This window comes from Pristis pectinata, chromosome 9 (genome assembly GCF_009764475.1).
Source record: "Pristis pectinata isolate sPriPec2 chromosome 9, sPriPec2.1.pri, whole genome shotgun sequence".
NCBI classification, from domain to species: Eukaryota; Metazoa; Chordata; class Chondrichthyes; order Rhinopristiformes; family Pristidae; genus Pristis; species Pristis pectinata.
Genome location: NC_067413.1, coordinates 86,984,106 through 87,003,768, shown reverse-complemented (window position 1 = coordinate 87,003,768; position 19,663 = coordinate 86,984,106). Strand labels below are relative to the sequence as shown.

General features: G+C 39.3%; 1 protein-coding gene across 12 annotated transcripts in view; it reads left to right on the top strand.

Moving 5' to 3' along the window:
• Nucleotides 1-8,209, top strand: part of LOC127574060 (band 4.1-like protein 3) — a 134,660-nt gene extending 126,451 nt beyond the window's left edge. For 8 of the 12 annotated variants that reach the window (XM_052022680.1, XM_052022681.1, XM_052022678.1 and 5 more), the window contains 3 exons: nucleotides 3,203-3,283; nucleotides 3,946-4,062; nucleotides 6,427-8,209. In XM_052022680.1, coding sequence (XP_051878640.1) covers nucleotides 3,203-3,283; nucleotides 3,946-4,056 — 192 coding nt within the window. In that variant the 3' untranslated portion in view covers nucleotides 4,057-4,062; nucleotides 6,427-8,209. The remainder of the gene's footprint in view (nucleotides 1-3,202; nucleotides 3,284-3,945; nucleotides 4,063-6,426) is intronic. The other 4 variants (XM_052022682.1, XM_052022683.1, XM_052022674.1 and 1 more) reach the window with 3 other exon arrangements.
• Nucleotides 8,210-19,663: the final 11,454 nt, after the last annotated feature.

Genomic DNA, 19,663 nt, shown 5'->3' with positions numbered 1-19,663 from the left:
TCTCATTCTGGAAAAATCTTTGTCAGGACCCCGGCAATCTCCTTCCTTGCTTCCCACACTGTCCTAGGATACGCCTGATCGGGCTCACGGATTTATCCATCTTTATGCGCTACCCGTGTGCCAACATCTCCTACTTTGTAATGTTGGTATGCTTCAGGATATCACTGTTCTCTTCCCTGAACTTAGCAGTGTCTATGTCCTTCTACACAGTAAATTCAGACAAGTATTTATTTAAGACCTCACCCATCTCCTATGGATCCACATATAGATTACTACATCAATATTTAAGGGGATCTACTCTCTCCCTAGTTACACTTCTGCACTTAATATACTTTATAGAGCTTTTTAGGATTCCATTCAGTTCATTGGTCCTTGCCAGATATACAGTATCATTAAAAGTATCAATTTTTTTTCCTCCATTTGACTCAAAACTAATCTCACCAATCTGGCCAGTCTCTATTTGCTTTAATGTTCCTCTTTGAAAAGAAGCAATCTAGTCCTCTTTTTAAACAACTTGTGGATTCTCTTTCAACAGCCAATTGGAACCAGAGGTTCTGTGTGTTAACAGCTGTAAAGAAATATTTTTGAACTTTCACTTATTTTGAGATTATTTTACAGTTTATGTAACCATCAACCAGTAGCAATGACCATTCATAATCTTGGCATTCTCTAGAAAATTCCTGAACTGTGAAAGCTAGAAAAAGCCGTAACTTTGAAAGATGTTTATCATTATTGCAACCATTTCACTCTTGATAACATTTTCAGTGGCACTTCTTCATTTATATTCTTCGTAGAAATGAAGTGCCCAAAAGCGTGCACAATCTGCAGGTTACCTACAAGCTTGCAGAAGTTCAATATGGTTTACTGTAGTAGTGGTTGTTAAACTATTCCAATTGCCTCCTACTGAACTAGGTCTACTAATCTAACTAAGCAATTAGCAGAATCCACTAGCCGAACTGGGAAAAAGGAAGTCCTTGGTTCATGTGAATAGGCTGCATTACCATTTTTCTAATGAGCTGAAAGTGTTCAGATATGCAGAAGCAGCTCACAGTTTGGAAATGTATGAGCCTTAACCCTGCAAAAAGTAAAGTAAGATTTATTTCCCCTAAGGGGACTGCAACAATTTTCTATTTATAATTAATAATCTGGAGGAGGGAGCCAAGTGTAAGGTATCCCGATTTGTTGTTGATACTGAGATAGGTGGGGGGGACATGTTGCAGTGAAAACATAGATAGATTAACTCAATGGGTGAAAACTTGGCAAATGGAGTTTACTGTGAACATGTGTGGTCATGCACTTGGATGAGAGAAATCAAAAGGCAGACTTAAAAGGTGCGAGATTGCATATGAGTGAAGTATTGAGAGAGCTAAGTGTTCTTGTACATGTATCACAAAAAATTAGTAGGTGCAGCAACTAGCTAGGAAGGCAAATAGCACATTGGCTTTATTTCTGGAGGGTTGGAGTTTAAAAATAGGGAAGTATTGTATAGGGTGAGGCCAAGTTTGAAGTGATGTTCATGACTTTGGTCCACTAATTTAAGAAAGGATTTACCAGCAATGGAGGATGTCTAGAAGAGATTCACCAAGCTAATTCCTCAGATGAAAGGGTGGTGCTGTCGTGTGTGATTTAAGCAGTTTGGCGTTTAGATGAATGAAGTGCGTCTTACTGAAACACAAGATCCTAAGAGGGCACAACAGGGTAAACATTGAGATGTTCCCCCTCATTGGCAAATCTCAAAGGAGGAGACATAGAGATCTCTTTGTATTACATGTACAAACATTGATGTTGTATATTAATGTGTATTAATTTGAAAACTAATAAAAAGATTGGAAAAAAAAAAGGAGACATAGTTACAAGATAAGGGAGCAGTCCTTTAAAGCTGAGATGCTTAGGAATTTCTTCTTGCAGAGGGCAGTGCATCTCCTGGAATTCTCTAGCCCAGAGGTATTTAAAGAGAGAATTTTTTTGAAAGATTGGGGAAGTCAGGTGTGGGGAACTGGCACAGATGAGGAATTGAGGTCTGGGGCAGATCAATCATGTAAATATTGAATAGTGGAGCAGCCTCAAAGGGCTGGGTGTCCTACTCCTGCTCCTGGTTTCTTGAGTGCCTTTGAGTACTGATGCTGCATTGGAAAGTGGGCAGAAACTTCAGAAGTCTGACATTTGGGCTGCAGTTGACTGCTTTAAAATCTAATCCAAGGAGCTGCTGTGAAGAAGGGGCAGCACTGGCCAAAACTGTCTATACTTAAAGAATAATGATAGAAACTGTCAGTGGTAAAGTAACCAAGTCTGAGGGTATATATCTATTGAAGAGATTTGGGAATCAGATAGCAGAGGCATTGATGTTTTGAAACATGACTTTTGCCAAGGGATTGGAGGTTGGTAAGTATTGTATTCCTGTTCAGTATAGGGAAAGGATACTGAGGAAATTTCAGGCCACACTCTATTATAAAAGACTATCACTGGACATCTAGAACAGCGAGGCCAATCATGAATTGGAACAAGTGCCAGTTGTCCTTGATAATTTGAATTTTTGAAGAAAATTAGAGAATATTGATGAAGGAGACATATAGTACATGTTTAAATATAGATGTTCTAATGTATTTCATAAGGGAATACTTCAGAGATTACAACTCAAGATGAAAGAAAACATAGTTGGATGGAAAAATCTGAAGAACAGTCAAAGATTCAGGTTTAGTGGATGTTTGTTTCCATTTGATAGGATATGGATAGTGATGTTACTTGCAGTTTTGTTCTGGGAATTCTTATGCTTTCATGATATATTTTATACAAATAATTTGGGTATATGAAGAATGACTTTGACATTTGCTAAAATCAAATTAACAAATCATTGTAAATGAAGAAAAAGTAGTCAAGGTTAAATATGTTAGCTGAGTAAGCAAATCCAAATTGTGAAGACTTGATCGATTGAGAGCTAGAGAAATTGAGTCAAGCAGGTGCAAAGATCTTTGGAAAAGTAGAATGGTGCAGGTGACAAATGAGATCTTTGGTTTTACTTTTGGCTTTGAAGTGATGAAGAATTGGCACAATGCATTAATTAGATTGCAGCCTACATGCAGTACTCTGTGTTCTTCTGGACATTCCATTCACGAGAGGGAGATTAGAATACTTGGTCAACCATTGTAATTGAGAGTTTATCTAAACTTGAAGTGACTAACTGTAATCAACTTCCTGTTCAAAGATCGTGAAAGGAGGAGTTTCAGAAACACGCATTGAGAAGCGAATTGTTATCACAGGAGATGCTGACATTGACCATGATCAGGTATGTTAACCATGGACATATTCAAAATTTGTTGATGTAAAATAGCTTGTATATTTAAAACACATATTTAGTGTTTGGAAACACTACTAGCCAAAAGGAGTTTAAAATCTGCATGTGATGAAATTTAACTTGTCAATCGCATTTCAAGTTAAAGGAGCTGTAAGTCATTTAATAGGAATGTGTGACTGAAAAGATTAAACAGGATAAAGAAGCAGCTTCCAGAATTCACTTTTCAATCAATTCATGTATGTTAACTTTAGTTTGGGGGGTTGGGGACAAAGGCATCTCCATCTTTGCTGAATTAATGCTACTTCCAGGACAGAGTTTTGTCACAGAGACCACAAGGCTCTCTTGGTGAGCCACACTCAGCACAGAAGATGGTGAAACCAATCGGTTGAACAGTCCCCTGCCCTGTATTAGTACCAAACTGAAACAAAATACACACCCACAAGAGGGATGAAATCAAATTTAAAATATGTACATTTATCATATAAATGTATGACATACTGCTCCTTCCTGTAAAAAAAAATCTTAAGATTTTCTTTTAATCATTTCCATCAGTAAAGTAATTGAGGAAAAAAGTCATAATTCTCCATCCTGCTTCTGATCATGCATGTCCCACCTACTGTTTTTTTACACCTCGGGGGCTTCCTTTGGGTTAGGCCCTGGCTCAGGCAATTAAAGAGGCCAAAGAGCAACACCCTGATATGTCTGTGAAAAAAGTAGTGGTACACAAAGAGACAGAGATCACACCGGAAGATGGAGATGATTGACCACAGGTAAGAGCATACAGCATCCGCCTGCTGTGCAGTATTGTAGCATTCTCCGCCTAGCTCTGATTTTAATTTGCGGCTTTTAACTCTATAACCCATAGGCAAGTGCTTTGGAATGTTTACTAACACATTTGATTAATGGGATATAATGTTTACATATTTATCTAATTGATCTGGTTTAAGATATTGAAAATATTACATTGAAAAATGCAAAAAATGTTCATTAGACCAAATCTACACTAGAGCTAAATTGACATCCAATCTGTGGTGTCCCTTACATAATTACTGTTGGTAATCAAGAATTGTTGTCACAGGATGTCCCTTTTAAGATGTTACATGTTTGGGATGTGATAGCACACATGATTAGGCTGTGGTTGATAGAGGGATCTTCTCATTCTGTGTTTTATTTTCCAATATAGATAGAGATCTGATCTAAAGAGTGTCCTCTATTATAATGGTTAATGATAAAACTGTGGCCAGAAAGTGCAAGAAAATTAAAATCGTTTGATGTTTATCCAGTTCTTAACAGTGAAACAAGTCAGTAACATCACTTGTACATTAGACAGGACTACTGGCTAAATTATAAAGGCAAAATCTAGCACCAAGAACATTTAAACAAGTGACCGAATGAGAGTTAATGAATTCCATAAGACTTTTAAACCAAATACCATAGGTAAACAATGCAAGGAGTTTTGTTTTTGAGAAGTTCTGAAACGAGGAACTGGGGGGGTGGAGATGGGGGGTGGTGAGGTGTGGTGTTGATAAATTTAAGTTGCATGTAGTAATCAACTGCATTAAAATTGTCATCCTGAACAAAATTTACTATTTGCCACATTGCCCTCAACTTGAGGATGAGGGAGCATACAAGTAATTCACAAGTTAAACAGGATAATTATTCAAAGATTTGTTCTGTTAGCAATAGCATGAAGAGTTGGAAGGGAGGTCATTGACTTAGAAACACCATGTACTGAAAACTATGGGTTAAAGAGTGATTTCTGTGGCTGCTTCTGGTTATTTGAAGAAATAGTGATTCCCGTCCTCTGTGATTTCACCGGTGTGTGTGGCTCTTCCTATTGTGCTTTTGCATGCGCTAAATCATGTCATGTTTATCCCATAACCATTTCATTTTATTGACAGGAAGTAAACCATATTAAGCCCCTGTCCCTTGACTGTACTTTTCCTTTGGAAATGCTCCTAGTATCAGTAATTAAAATACAGGATTTTTTTAAAAAATAAATCAATATATGGAAATTATTTAAATTGGAAAATATTAACAAACTGGAGAAAAAATGGCTTATTGAATGTTAAATTAATTTAATGTTGGTTATTCAAGTTTTGTACAGCAGAGCTGTAAGTTCAAAACCCTGGTAAACCAAAAATAGAATGTTTTACCTTTTTGACATCCAAAATTTTGACAAAAATTATATTTGTTTTAAGTTAATGATTTGTTCATGCTAATGGAGTGGGAGTTTTCAAATGAGTTAAGAGTGGTCTTTTTTTCCCTGAGAGAATTCCTGCAGTTTACTGCAGAACTTGATCAGTCAACTTTCTCTAATCACGTGCACTTTAATTATTTGAGCACTCAAATAATTAATCTGCTCTGGTATCCTATCTTGAGAATCCACATCAGTTAACATTATGGCATTAGTACTTTGGCCTTTGATTGTGCTGCTTCTGGAATCATCGCTGATCTTGCTGTGGTGGATTCTGTTAAGTTCTCTAAGTAATTCGGAGGATCAGATGTATAATGGTCTGACAAGTAATATTCATAACTAAGTACGTTGTACTGCCAAATTAGCTAATAAATATAGCACTATCCTGAGAAAAATCTGGCCAGATAGTGTGAAACAGTGATATTTTTAAAACCACGTCAAGATTCAATGTACTGTTCACCTAAAAGCTCATCACACCGTAATATCATATGTTGGATTGTATTTTTATAATCCAATAATGTAAAATATTATCATTGCATAAATATCTAACTTTGTGTCTTTTTAAAATTTAAATTGCAACCTTTTGCTTTTTTTCTCCAAACTAAGTTTTCTGTTTGAATTATGTGGCTGCCTAACAATTGAACACTGCATTTTGCTGTTATGGACTTAAGAATTTGCATTTTCTGTTTCTCTCTAAAATGAGATGCCTCAGCCGCACGTTCAGTTCTAGTCTCGTCTTTGCAATGTGTTCTATTATCTGAAGCTGTAAACACAAGATGGGTTTTGCAGTCTATTTTAGGAACTGTACTTTTAACATCTCTGTAATAAAAATGTAATTTAAAAACATTTCAAATATTGCAATAGCTGGTATTTTGATATGTCTGTAAATATGAAATATTAAATGGAGTAATTAATGTATGTTTATTTTCCTTCTCAGGAGTAACCACATCTTCACAAAAGAAGTCATGCATACACATCATTAGGAATGATTTTGGAATCTTAATGGAGTCATACACATGACTTCATTTGTCATGAATCCATCCACTAATGACCTTTCACACCAAGCGTACTGGAGCACGTTGTATGAGGACCCTCTCGTTAAATAAGAACATTGACAAAAACCTTTCATTCCATCATATCCAAACAGCAGATGAATATTGCATGACTAGAATAAATCTTTATCACAAAACGAATTTAAAAAAAAACATTTTCATACCCATAGAGTAAGGCATTGACACCACTTAAGTTATCTTTTATCAGCACGTTGAAGCAGCAAAGGATACATTGGGACATCAATATTTTAAAAGAAACGGAGAGGAGATCCTGCCTTTGACAGTTTAATCAAACTATAGCTGAGCAAGGTAGTAAGATAAATGACGTGGCAGTAATTCATTTTAATTGTACCTGGTATCATTTATAAACAAGCAATTTTCACCCCAAAGTAGGTGAAAAATGTTAATTGTATCAAGGGATTATGTCATACCTTACAGTAGATGTGCCAATGACAGTGTAAACCCATATCTATTATCATACTAAGCAACTTGAAGCTTGTAACTGGAAATCTTGATATACAATGGTAATGCCTGTGAAAACATGAATAACCTTAAACAGTTTAGAACAAGTTGTTTTGCTGCATCTTGTGCTTTGTCAGCATAATTTGATGTCACCTAACAGATTTTTTTAAAGGAATATATATATAAATATATATTTGAATGATTTGGTTTTGTTAGATAAGCATATTCTTTTACATTAGAACCAAACGGCCAAGTAGGGAGACCTCCATTGATCATAGTTTTTGACTTCTCTTGGAGGAGACATCAGTGTTCCTTTTAAAACTGAGTTAGTTTGCTCAGTTGTCTAATGCTAGTGAATGTGTCTGTTCTAGAAGGATTCTCTCTGTTTATGACCTGTGACCTCTCATTTTAACTATGATGGCATTGATTCTTTATAAATACTTTGCATAGACTTCAGATTCAGAGCAAAGCCTTAAATTAAACATTAAATAATAGCAAGCCCCATTGAAAGCTTTCAAATCATAAAGCATTTATAATTTACAGAAGAAGACACAGCTCACTGTAGGGTACAAAATTTAAATCAGATTTTCTGCTGCAATGTAATAAATGTTGAATGTATGTTTCTTCATGGTGAAATAAAAGTGGTAAAAGGCATAAACACTCTACTGTCTTATTCTGTTCAAAATCCCTAACCTGCAGGAATTTTTTTAAAAGTATTTTGGAATTCTTTAATTGGGCTGGATTTTGTGGCTGTAATGAAGGCCAAGCTATTGGCATCAGGCATCATTGTTCCTTGAAATTGATAGTAACTTCTGATAACCACGCGTGCAGTTAATCATGCAAATAGTTTGCTTCTGCACAGGGTGCATTGTTGAAGTCTTCACAAAGGCAATCAACACATTCAGTGATATGACATAAAACAACTGCTATTGCACTATTCTTACTGTTAAAACCATTGAAAATGTTATGTCTTGTCGAATGAGGTGTAGCTGAGATTTTAACCTTGGTCTAAGACATAATTACTGCTGAACTATATCTCTAGCCCCAAAAAAGCTAATTTTGTACATGGAGTCTAATTGCCTGAATAGTTATTCCAAAATTCCATGAATTTTAAAGTTATTTTATTATATTTTAAGTTTTACATGATATCTCAGCTTCCAGGTTAATCCGTGTATGTCCCGCTTTTATTTTGCTCAATGTAAAATATTGAAAATAAACTTAGCTTTTTACTTGGTTTTGCTGTCTGTCCGAATTCTTCAACTTGATCGGCTGCACAACCAATTTGTTGACATCACTTTCGCTGGAGACTACAGATCCACTATAGAAGGTGAATGCGCTGAGAAATGGAAATTCCAGGTCACAGAGCCTACGTAATATTTGTGAGCCGAGTTCTTTGAGGCCTATGAAGTTCCCACTGCTTCCAATGTCAAGCATTCTACATCAACAAGGAGAATTTTGAACTTCAACTATCATCCATCTTCATATCATGTGAGAATATAATCAATATGGAGCTAGATTGGACAGTTTTCTGATGTGGACCACAACTACTGGGAACTTGATGGAGATTGCTGGTTTCATTCCATGCTAATAACAGAGTCCAGAGTAAAGGTTATGATCAGGTCTACGATCATCGGCAGCAGCAGTGGCATTTATCTCCATATTTTTTTCTTTTAAAGGACAATATACCTTGAATATAACTTTTAACAATTTTGGTTCACTTAAATACGTATTGCAGTAACAATGCTGGTCACTGCATAAGAACATAATAGGAGTAGGATTCAATAAGGTCGTGGCTGATCTGGCCGTGGACTCCAATCCACCTACCCACCTTTTCCCCATAACCCTTAATTCCCCTACTATGCAAAAATCTATCCACTGTGTCTTAAATATATTTAATGAGGTAGCCTCTGCTGCTTCCCTGGGCAGAGAATTCCACAGATTCACTACTCTGGGAAAAGCATTTTCTCCTCATTTCCATCCTAAATCTATTCCACCAAATCTTGAGGCCAAGTCCCCTAGTTCTAGTCTCGCCTACCAGTGGAAACAACCTTCCTGCCTCTATCTTATCTTTGCCTTTCATAATTTTATACGTTTCTCTAAGATCCCCTCCTCTCATTCTTCTGAATTCCAGTGAATATAGTCCCAGGCGACTCAATCTCTCCTCATAGGCTAACCCTCCTCACCTCCAGAATCATGCTGGTGAAGCTCCTCTGCACCACCTCCAAAGCCAGTACATCTTTCCTCAAGTAAGGAGACCAGAACTGCACACAGTACTCCAGGTGCGGCCTCACCGGTACCCTGTACAGTTGCAGCATAACCTCCCTGCTCTTAAATTCAATCTCTCGAGTAATGAAGGCCAACATTCCATTTGCCTTCTTGATAACCTGTTGCACCTGCAAACCAGCCTTTTGCAATTCATGCACAAGCGCTCCCAAGTCCCTCTGCACAACAGCATGCTGCAATCTTTCACCATTTAAATAATAATCTGATCTATTTTTCCTTCCAAAGTGGATGACCTCGCATTTACCAACATTGCACTCCATCTGCCAGACCCTTGCCCACTCACTTAACCTATCTATATCTCTCTGCAGACTCCACATCCTCTGCACAATTTGCTTTTCTACTCAATTAAGCGTCATCAGCAAACGTGGATACATTACACTTGCTCCCCTCTTCCAAATTGTTAATGTATATCGTGAACAGTTGTGGGCCCAGCAACGACCCCTGTGGCACCCCGCATACCACTGATTGCCAACCAGAGAAGCACCCATTTATCCCAAATCTGTCTTCTATTGGTTAACCAATCCTCTATCCATGTTAATATATTACCCCCAATTCCATGCATCCTTATGGATAAGTCTTTTATACGGCACCTTATTGAACACCTCTGGAAATCCAAGTATCCAACATCTACCTGTTCCCCTCTATCCACTGCGCTCATTATATCCTCAACTCCAGTAAGTTTGTCAGACAGGACCTGCCCTTCCTGAATCCATGCTGTGTCTGCCTGATGAACCACTTCTATCCAGATGTCTCGCTATCTCTTCCTTAGTGATAGCTTCAAGCATTTTCCTGACTACAGACATTAAGCTAACTGGCCTATATTTACTTGCCTTTTGCCTACAGCATGATATTCGCTGTCTTCCAGTCTGCTGGGACCTCCCCAGAATCCAGAGAATTTTGGTAAATTATCACGAATGCCTCTACTATAACTTCCGCCATTTCTTTCAGTACGCTCGGATGCATCCCATCAAGACCGGGGGACTTGTCTATCTTTAGGCCCAGTAGTTTGTTCATCACTACCTCTTTAGTGACAGCGATTGTATCGAGGACCTCACCCCCACTGCATCCATTAACATCTCTCTTTGGCATGTTAGACATGTCCTCCACCGTGAAGATCAACACAAAATAGTCATTCAAGGCCTCGGCCATTTCCACATTACCCAATATTAATTTCCCCTTCTCATCTTCCAAGGGACCTATGTAATTAGCCCCCCTTTTCCACTTCATATAATTATAAAAGCTTTTATTATCTGTTTTTATATTTTGTGCTAATTAACTTTCATAATCTACAGTATCTTCCTTTTCCTTATTGCTTGCTTAGTGGTTCTTTGTTGCTTTTTAAAGTTTTCCCGATCTTCCAGTTTCCCACTACTCTCGGTGACTTTGTATGCATGAGCTTTTAGCTTGATGCCTTCTTTTATTTCCTTAGTTATGCAAGACTGGCTCTCCCCACCCTTACTGTCCTTGCTTTTAACTGGAATATACTTTTGTTGAGCACAGTGAAAAATCTCTTTGAAAGTCTTCCACTGTCCCTCAACTGTCCCACCATATAGCCTGTGTTCCCAGTCTACACTAGCCAACTCCTCCCTCATCCCATTGTAGTCTCCCTTGTTTAGGCATCATACACTGGTTTAGATCGAACTATTGCACCCTCCATTTGTATGAGAAATTCCTAACTACAAGATCGTTAATTTTACCTGTCTCATTACACAGGACCAGGTCTAAGATAGCATTTTCCCTTGTAGGTTCACTAACATGCTGTTCAAGAAAGCTATCACAGATACATTCTATGAAGTCCTCCTCAAGACTGCCTCAACCAACTTGATTCGCCCAATCTATGTGGAAGTTAAAGTCCTCCATGACAGCTGCCGTTCCATTCTTAAATGCATCAAATATTTCTTGGTTTATTGCCTGTGCCACTGTAATGTTATTATTTGGTGGCTTATAGACAACTCCCACCAGTGATTTTCTTCTCTTTACTGTTCCTAATCTCTACCCAGATGGACTCAACATTCTGCTCCTTGGATCTCATATCATCTCTCACTATCACCCTGATCTCATCCTTAATTAAGAACACTACCCCACTTCCCTTACCTTCCCGCCTATCCTTCCATATTACCTGATACCCTTGGATACTTAATTCCCACTCATCTCCACCCTGCAACCATGTTTCTGTAATGGCCATACCCCTTTGTACTGATTTGTGCCACAAGTTCACTGACATCCCAGGCCTGGCTTAGAAATTGATGTAAGCCCCCTTTCAGACACACAACGGGTGTTATGCAGAGAGCAATCAGAGGCACCCTGCACGTGTTATAAGCTCAATACAAATTTGAAGTGAAATGGCAAGAAGAGGATAATTTACAAGGGCACGCTGTTAGTCTTAAGAGGTGGTGGAGAAGGTTAAATGTAGTGATGGGCTATTTTCTACCAGTGGAAGGAAGATCTCAATAGTTTTCTGGCACAATCTGCAGTAAGATGAATTATTCCTCTGAGCTTCTAGCTACGGTGCAGCAAAGAAAATAAATCAGCCTGACAAGAATTGCTAAAGGAAGTCTCTTATCTCTTTTGTTACTGTAGCCTTTTCCTTGGTACTGTGGGTGAGCTGTGTCTCCAACAGCAAATTAATAGTAACAAAACCGTAAGGATGTACACAGTTGTCTCGTCCTCTGGGCCTGTCAAAACCTAGTGTCTGTAGCAGGGCTGATGCATTGCTATTTCCAATATGTGTTGCACACCAGCATTATTAATGTTTGCATGCCCTTACCTTCAAAGGGAGGGAACAGGAGGATTGCTTAGCCCATGAAGCATCTCAGCAAGGGTGAGAGCCTCCTATCCTGCTCTCAAAGAACTGGTCAGGATCTCTGGCCTATAGCTTACATTAAAGGACTGGTCACTACATCCCAAGCCTGTCTTATTGCACTGATCAGTTTGTCAGTGAGCCAGAGTAGAAGTGAAGAGTTTGAAGGAGTCTGGCTCCAACAAATATGGCATCAAAATGATGCATCTGAATATAGAATAAGAGATCAGTTCCCTAAACAACATGATGCCCACATTGTCGGAGCCTATAATATCATCTCTGATTGCATCAACAAGAGTTCACACGTGCTACCTTGTCGTGGATCTAATGCATTTTAGAAGAGGAAATAAGAATGTAAGAATTGGGGCCTTTGAGCCTGCCCTGCTATTCAAGATCACGGCTGATTTACCTTGGCTCCATTCCTGCACCATCCATCTATCACTTGGTTTCCCTGATGTCTGTAAATCTATTGATCTCTGTTTTGAATTAATGACTATTCCTCCACAGTCCTCCAGAGTCGAGAATTCCCAAGATTCACCACCCTCTGAATGAAGAAATTTCTCATTTCAACCCTAAACTGCCTACCTTTATTCTGAGATTCTAGACCACCCAGCCAAGGGAAACATCCTCCCTGCATCCAGCCCGATACAACTTGTAACAACTTTAAAAGTTTCAATGAGATCATCTCTCATTCTTCTATGCTGTAGAGAATACAGACCTGGTCTCAACATGTCACCCCAGGAACCTGGCCGGTGAATTTTCATTGCCCTCTCTCTATACAGTCATGGATCCTGGCAGCACCGAAACGTGCCCTTCAGCCCACCTCGTCCATGTCGATCATTAAGTCCATACCCTTCTATGCCCTGGCAATTCAAGTGCTGGTCTAGCTAATTCTTAAATGTTGCGAGAGCCTTTGCCACCTCCCTCTCAGTGCATTCTAAACTCCAACCACCATCCGGATGAACAAATTCTTCCTTGTATCCCTTGTACTCCTACTTTCAGGTTAGGAGACTAAAACTATACTCCATACTCCAGGTGCAGTCTCACAAAAGCCCTATAGTCATCTTTACTCCTGTAGTCATCGCCTTGTGATAAAGACCAACTTACCATTTGCCTTCACGAATGCTTGCTGCAGTTGCACATTAGCTTTCAGTCACATGTGTACAAGGATGTCAGATCCCTTTGAACATCAACTTTACAAATATCCCCTTGAAGTTTCTTTTCATCTCCTCCCTACTCACAATCCCATCTAGCTTTGTATCATCAGCAAACTTGGAAATGTGATACTGTACTTGGTCACATCAGCCAACTCATTGATTTAGACTATGAGTAGCTGAGGAACAAGCACCAATCCCTACAGTACTCCACTAGTCACAACCTGCCAACCACAGAAAGATCCTTTTATTCCCATTCTTCATTTTCTGTCTGTTATCCAATATTAATTTGATGTGCACTTCCCTGCTCCACTCTCTTGTAGCTACTTGATACCTTTGCTGCTCTTTTCTCTTGCTTGTTATTGACTTAGCTGAGTTGGCAACTCATCAGCAATCCCAGCACCATCACCTTGGTGAGCAATTCTTCTGGTCAATTCTGAGAATAAGTTCAGAACCTTTTTTAAAAACATCCTCTCCAAATGCATCCAACAGCCAACAGTTAAAATATAAAAATTCAGCCAGTGAAAGTGACAAAAGATGTGGGGACAAAATAAGATAGCAATGTGATTATGCCAGATTAACCCATGTCCGTTTGCTTCTGTGCAGGTGCACACAGTTTATCTGGCATGATTTTACCAGCAGGGCTGTTGCTTAGACTACCAGTGGTTGCAAGAGGCTGAAGAGGATAACTGAATAGAATGCATTACAGTTTGCAATCTTTCAAAACAGGCCCTATTTAATGAGTGGTTAGCATTAATTCAATTTAGTTAGCACTGCTTGAGATAATCCTGCACCACTTAAATGAGAGGTGCTGTGTCACTGGAACTGGTGATGTCTTTGAAGCTAGCTGAATCTTATGACTGAAGATATGCAGTAGCCACCACGTATTTTTCGTACAACATTAGAGGAAAACTCGAGATATCTTCTGCTCAAAGCCCTCCAGATAGCCGCAGATGTGGGAGTGGAAACGTAGCAGTGACTGGGGGCAGTGTAAGGAGTCCAGCTCCGATGACCTGGTAACAGGACTTCAAATACCACATGTATGATTAAGGAATGGAGACATTGTCAAATTACATCTTGCACCAGATGCATACCACGCTTAATGCTGTACTCTCTTTTGTCTTTCTCTTTTGTTTCTTTCCTGACCTCATCACCAATCACTTAATGATCTCAATCAAGGCTCAGACCTAACTTCCAATTGGTCCCACAAACCTTGACACACTTAACTACTACCCAAAGTTCCAGCTCACAGCTTTCTCACTGTGAAGCGCTCAATCAAGGCAGGCAAATCCCCCAAACATATTACATGACATTCACTCCCACACTTCCTTCAGTCTTGTGGTAGTGGATGGTGCTTTAACAGTGCCAGCAGCAAACCTGCAAAGTACTTGCCTGGTGCTTACGACTCTCCCCTCTGGAGCAGAGTCTGTGGCTATTACTGGAGTCCACAGAAACTCTGCTCCAGAGTAAGGATCAGGACTGCATTGACCCAAACTACAGAATGTTGATGGGTACGCACAGTAAAATATTTGGTGAAAAGCAATGTTATGGGGGAATCCATGTCCAACCTTTGTATAGAAACTGAAGCCCTTCCTTTCTAAGATGGTGGCTGTAATCACCTCAGCGTTAGTGGATCCAACTGTCATGTAATAGCTAATGACCCATTCCATCACAGCGAGTGGAAGCCCAAGCCATAACTCTGGGTTTTGGTGTCCAAAAGAGCTTTAAGGATGTCACAACACTTCCCCAACTGATTAAAATGATTTACTAAAGTGCCACCTTGTGGAATGGCAGTAATTTTCCTCCAAGCCCTGCATTTCGCCAGGGTCCTTATTGTTGCCTGTCAGTCGGTCAATGTAGAAAGCAGCTAAACTAGTGCCAGAAATGTGCACAAACATCTGGCAGAACACGTAGAGCAAATTGGCACTAAAATTCCAATTGTTGTGATGGAATAGGTCAGTAATGGCTCAGCTGGTGGCACATTTTCTCAAATCAGAAGATTTTGGGATGAAGTTCCAAGCAGAGATATGAGCACCCAATACTAGCCTGACACTAGATCGATTCTGAGAGTGCACTACACTGTTGTGCCATCTTTCAGATAAGATGTTAAAAGAAACCCAAGTCTGTTCTCATGAGTAATTAAATAGAAAAGAAAAAAAGAAATTGTTTATTCCTCAACCAACAAAAGTATATGGTCTTTATTCCTGTGCTTTTTTTGAGAGGTTGTTTGGTGAAAACTATTTGGCTTTTTTACATTACCACAGTTACTATACAAAGTATTTAATTGGATCTAAATACTTTTAGATATGTAGAGGTCTTGAAAGGCCAAATAACAAAACAGATAAATGAAAATTTTAAAAAACTACAGATGTTGGAAATCTGAAATAAAAACAGAAAATGCTGGAAACATTCAGCAGGTCAGGCAGCATCTGTGAAAGGAGAAACAGAGTTAACATTTCAGGTCAAAGAAATTGGAAACTGGTGTTTCTGTTATTTGCAACATCTTTGTATTTATGTCTATATTATACACAATTTTAAACGTTTCTATCATAATTCCTCTAAGCTTTTTCTGCTTACAGGAGAACATACTTCAATCTATCACTTATCCCTGTTACTGAATCCCTCATCCTTATAAATATTCTCCTTGAAATGCTCTGGAAAGGACTTCTAAAACAGGACACAGTACTCCATGTGACCAAACTACTGTTTTATAAAGATTTTGGTTAATCTCTTACATCTGTGAACAAATAATCTCTTTCTCACCCTCTTTCTCCACCTCCTTTAAAGTTGTCCCATTTACAACATGTTGCCACAAATATTATCTTTAAAAGTAGAACTTACCAAGCCACTTCATGGGATCATTTTCAATCAAATTAGAACAGATAATCAGAAACTTGATCATAAAGGTAGCTGTTTAAGAGTGTTTTAAATCTGGACAAATGTGGAGGGGTTTAGGAAAGGAATTATGGAACCTAGGTTTTGGGTGGCTAAAGGCACATCTGTCAGTGCTGAAATCAGGGATGATCGAGAGGCCAGGATTGGAAAAAGGCAGATATTTCTGAGAGTTTTAGAATGGAGGAAGTCAAAGAGAAATGGAAGGTTGAGGCCATGGAGGGATTTGAAAAAAGAATGAGAATTTTAAAACTAAGATGTTTAACTGGTAGCTAATATAGGTAATGAACATTGGTATTGGTTTATTATTGTCACTTGTACCGAGGTACAGTGAAAAACTTGTCTTACAAACCGATCGTACAGGTCATACAGATCGTACATGATGGGTCAAGGGGGTGTAAATGAAAGTTGGGATATGAACAACAGAATTTTAATTGATCTCAACTTTCCCGAGGGTGCAGTGTAAGAGGCAGGCCAGGAATTATAGAACTGTACAGAATATGAACCAGTCTTTTCAGCACCACCCCCCCCACCCCCCCCCCCCCCCCACTCCGACAATTGTTGAGCTATGCTGATCCTATTTGCCTGCATCAGGCCTGTTTACCTATCCAAGTGCCTTTTAAACATTGTAATTGTATCTGCCTCCACCATCTCCTTTGTGTGAAACCACTACCCTCTGTGTTAAAAACTTATCCTTCTTCTTTAGATTTCTCCCATTTCACCTTAGCCTGTACTTTTTACTTCCAGACTCCCCTGCCTAGGGAAAAAGTCTCTATCTATCCTATCGATAACCCTCATAATTTTATAAACCTCTACAAGGCCACCCCTCAACCTCCTACATTCCAGCAAGAATAAAGCCGACCTATCCAAACTCTCCTTAAAACTACAGCTCTCTATTCCAGGCAACATCCTGTTAAATCTTTTCTGCACTCGCTCTCTGTTGCTACCACATCCTTCCTGTAGTGTGTGTGTTGGAATAATCAAGGATGGCGGTCATAGGTATGTGATGATGTCTTCAGCATCAGATGTGGTGAGACAAGGGCGAAGCAGTAATTTTAAGGAGATGAAGGACTCAGAACTTCAATGGTTAAAATCCCCATCCAAGTTTTAGGTGGATACCAATGTTGCAGACCAAATTTTCACCAGAGATTCTCACCATTCAATAAAAGTCAGAGCACCTATGACCATAAGGTTTCCTTGACAAGTCCATGTTCTGGAGGGTGGGCAATATGTTCATTATAGTGGATGTTCAAGGTCAGTCATGATCGTTTCTTGGTCCCAAGTACAGCCCTTTACCTCTGGATGGAGTGGATATGCTGGTATCAATAACCGCAGAAGCTGCAAAGATTTAAGAGGTTGTTTGGTGCTTACATGTAATTCACCTAATTGTTGGTGTGTGGAACAAGGACTTAGGCACTTGATGGGAGCACAGTACTCAGCTGCAGACAATCCCAGGCTCTGAGTCCATTTTCAAAGAGTAGTAGGATTGCTACATATCAACAAGCTTGTCTATATTGTGCACCCTCGGGTTTCCTCCATGTGCTCCGGTTTCCTCCCATATTCCAAAGATGTATGGGTTAGGAAGTTGTGGGCATGCTATGTTGGCGCCGGAAGTGTGGCGACGCTTGTGGGCTGCCCCCAGAACACTCTATGCAAAAGGTGCATTTCACTGTGTGTTTCTATGTACATGTGACTAATAAAGATCTTATCTTATCATTGCTTTCTCTTCAGCAGTAAATTTGAGTTTTGGAGATAACTGACAGCTTGGTCTAGAGTGGATACGTGGTCTGAAACTCATCTGAAAGTCAAATTTGATATCACGCCTGAAAAGAGTTTCAGAGAGATGGCACAGGGATCAATGCCAAGGGATTATCCAAAGACAGTGGCAGAGCTTCACAAATTTAGTTGAGGGGGGAATGGGATTTCTGTACATACAGCACTGTATGTCAGACTAGCAATCTGGTAACTTGGAGACAAGGGTCAAGAGAGGTGGTGGTGAGGTAGGGCTGAGAGTCTATAGGGTACAAGTAAAAACTGATGCTGTGTTTGGATAGTTTTGCTAAAATTTAGCATATGGAGCTGAAAAGGAGGGCATTGGATAGATCCTCGAGAGACACCAGAGGAAATGATGCTGATGCAGGAAAAGCTATTGCAAGTGATTCTCTGGCTATGACTGGATGGATAAGAAAGGAATCAACAGAGTGTGGCCCCACCTAAATGAGCAAGAGTGGAGAAGTATTGGAGGAGGATGCTGTGGCCAGGTTGCAGGTAGACTGAGAAAGATGAGGAAGAACAGATTACCTTTGGCACAATTACATAGGGTGTCACTGGTGACATTGATAAGTGCCCTCTTGCATATTTGAAAGCCTGACGTTATTCATACAGGAATGCCTGGGAATGATAGAACACAGTCTGGGAGGTTTCAATCTTATCCGTGGATGTTGGAGAGAAAATGCAGGGTGGAGGTGGACCATGGTTTGCAAGAAGGGAAGGGGCAATGGTTAATTTTTGTTTTGAGGGGTAAGATTGGAAGAGGAGGGAGACAGCTCTTTGGAGAAAATGATAAAATCAACTAACTAGGGGAGCAAGAAGTGAATTTAATAAGAAGAGGGTTGAGGTTGCAGGAACTGTATTTCATGGAGCTGCTGAGCTTGGAGAAGGTGAGCAGGAGGAAATGAGAGAAAGCAAGCAGCTAGGAAAACCTTAGATGTTTGTCCTGGTGATTTGGGAAGGGGAGATAACAGCAGTCACAGGTGAGTGGATAGTCTCAAGGATAAAGAATTCAATGAGCTTATAGCACTGATAGAGATGAGTGAGGAGGACACAGGAGAAATATTGAAGATGATTTTCATAATGCTAAATGAGAGCTTTCTCCAATACTGTGTCATGTGTTCAAGCCAGATCCAATGGTGAATGACTAAACTAATTGAATGCTATTTATTTTCAATATCATATTCCTTGGACTTAAGGGAGCAGAGATTAAAAGCAGTAACAAAGGGTGCTGCCAGGGCAAGAAAGAATAATGGTTGTAGAGGAGACTAGAGTATCAAAGGTGGGGGTTTGGTTGAACTGATTGGGAGCCATAAAAATGCTATGTCAAATGAAAGTGAATTTGAAAGATTAGTTGAGTAAACCTTGAAAGTTTGGACTAATGAAGGAAGAAATGGCATAATCAATAGACTGGACGGTCCTAGCCTTAGTGACAAAGGTGGCTATAAATTCTCCACAGTTATTATCTCCTCATTGCTACAATTAAAGTGTAATTTCATTTTTCTGCATTGAAATTCACCTGTCATATGCCCACCCTGTCCATCAGCCTGCCTGAGTGGTCTTGTAGTCTATTACCTTCTTCCTTATCTTTTACCACACATCCACTTTCGTCAGCAAATTTCTAAATTGTGCCCAAAACACCCAAATCTAATTAATTAAAGTTATGAAAAACAGCAGTGATCCAAAAGCTGAATCATGGAGAATGTTACTGAATACCTCCCTCCAATCAGATACATTAACATACTTTACACAATCAACTTG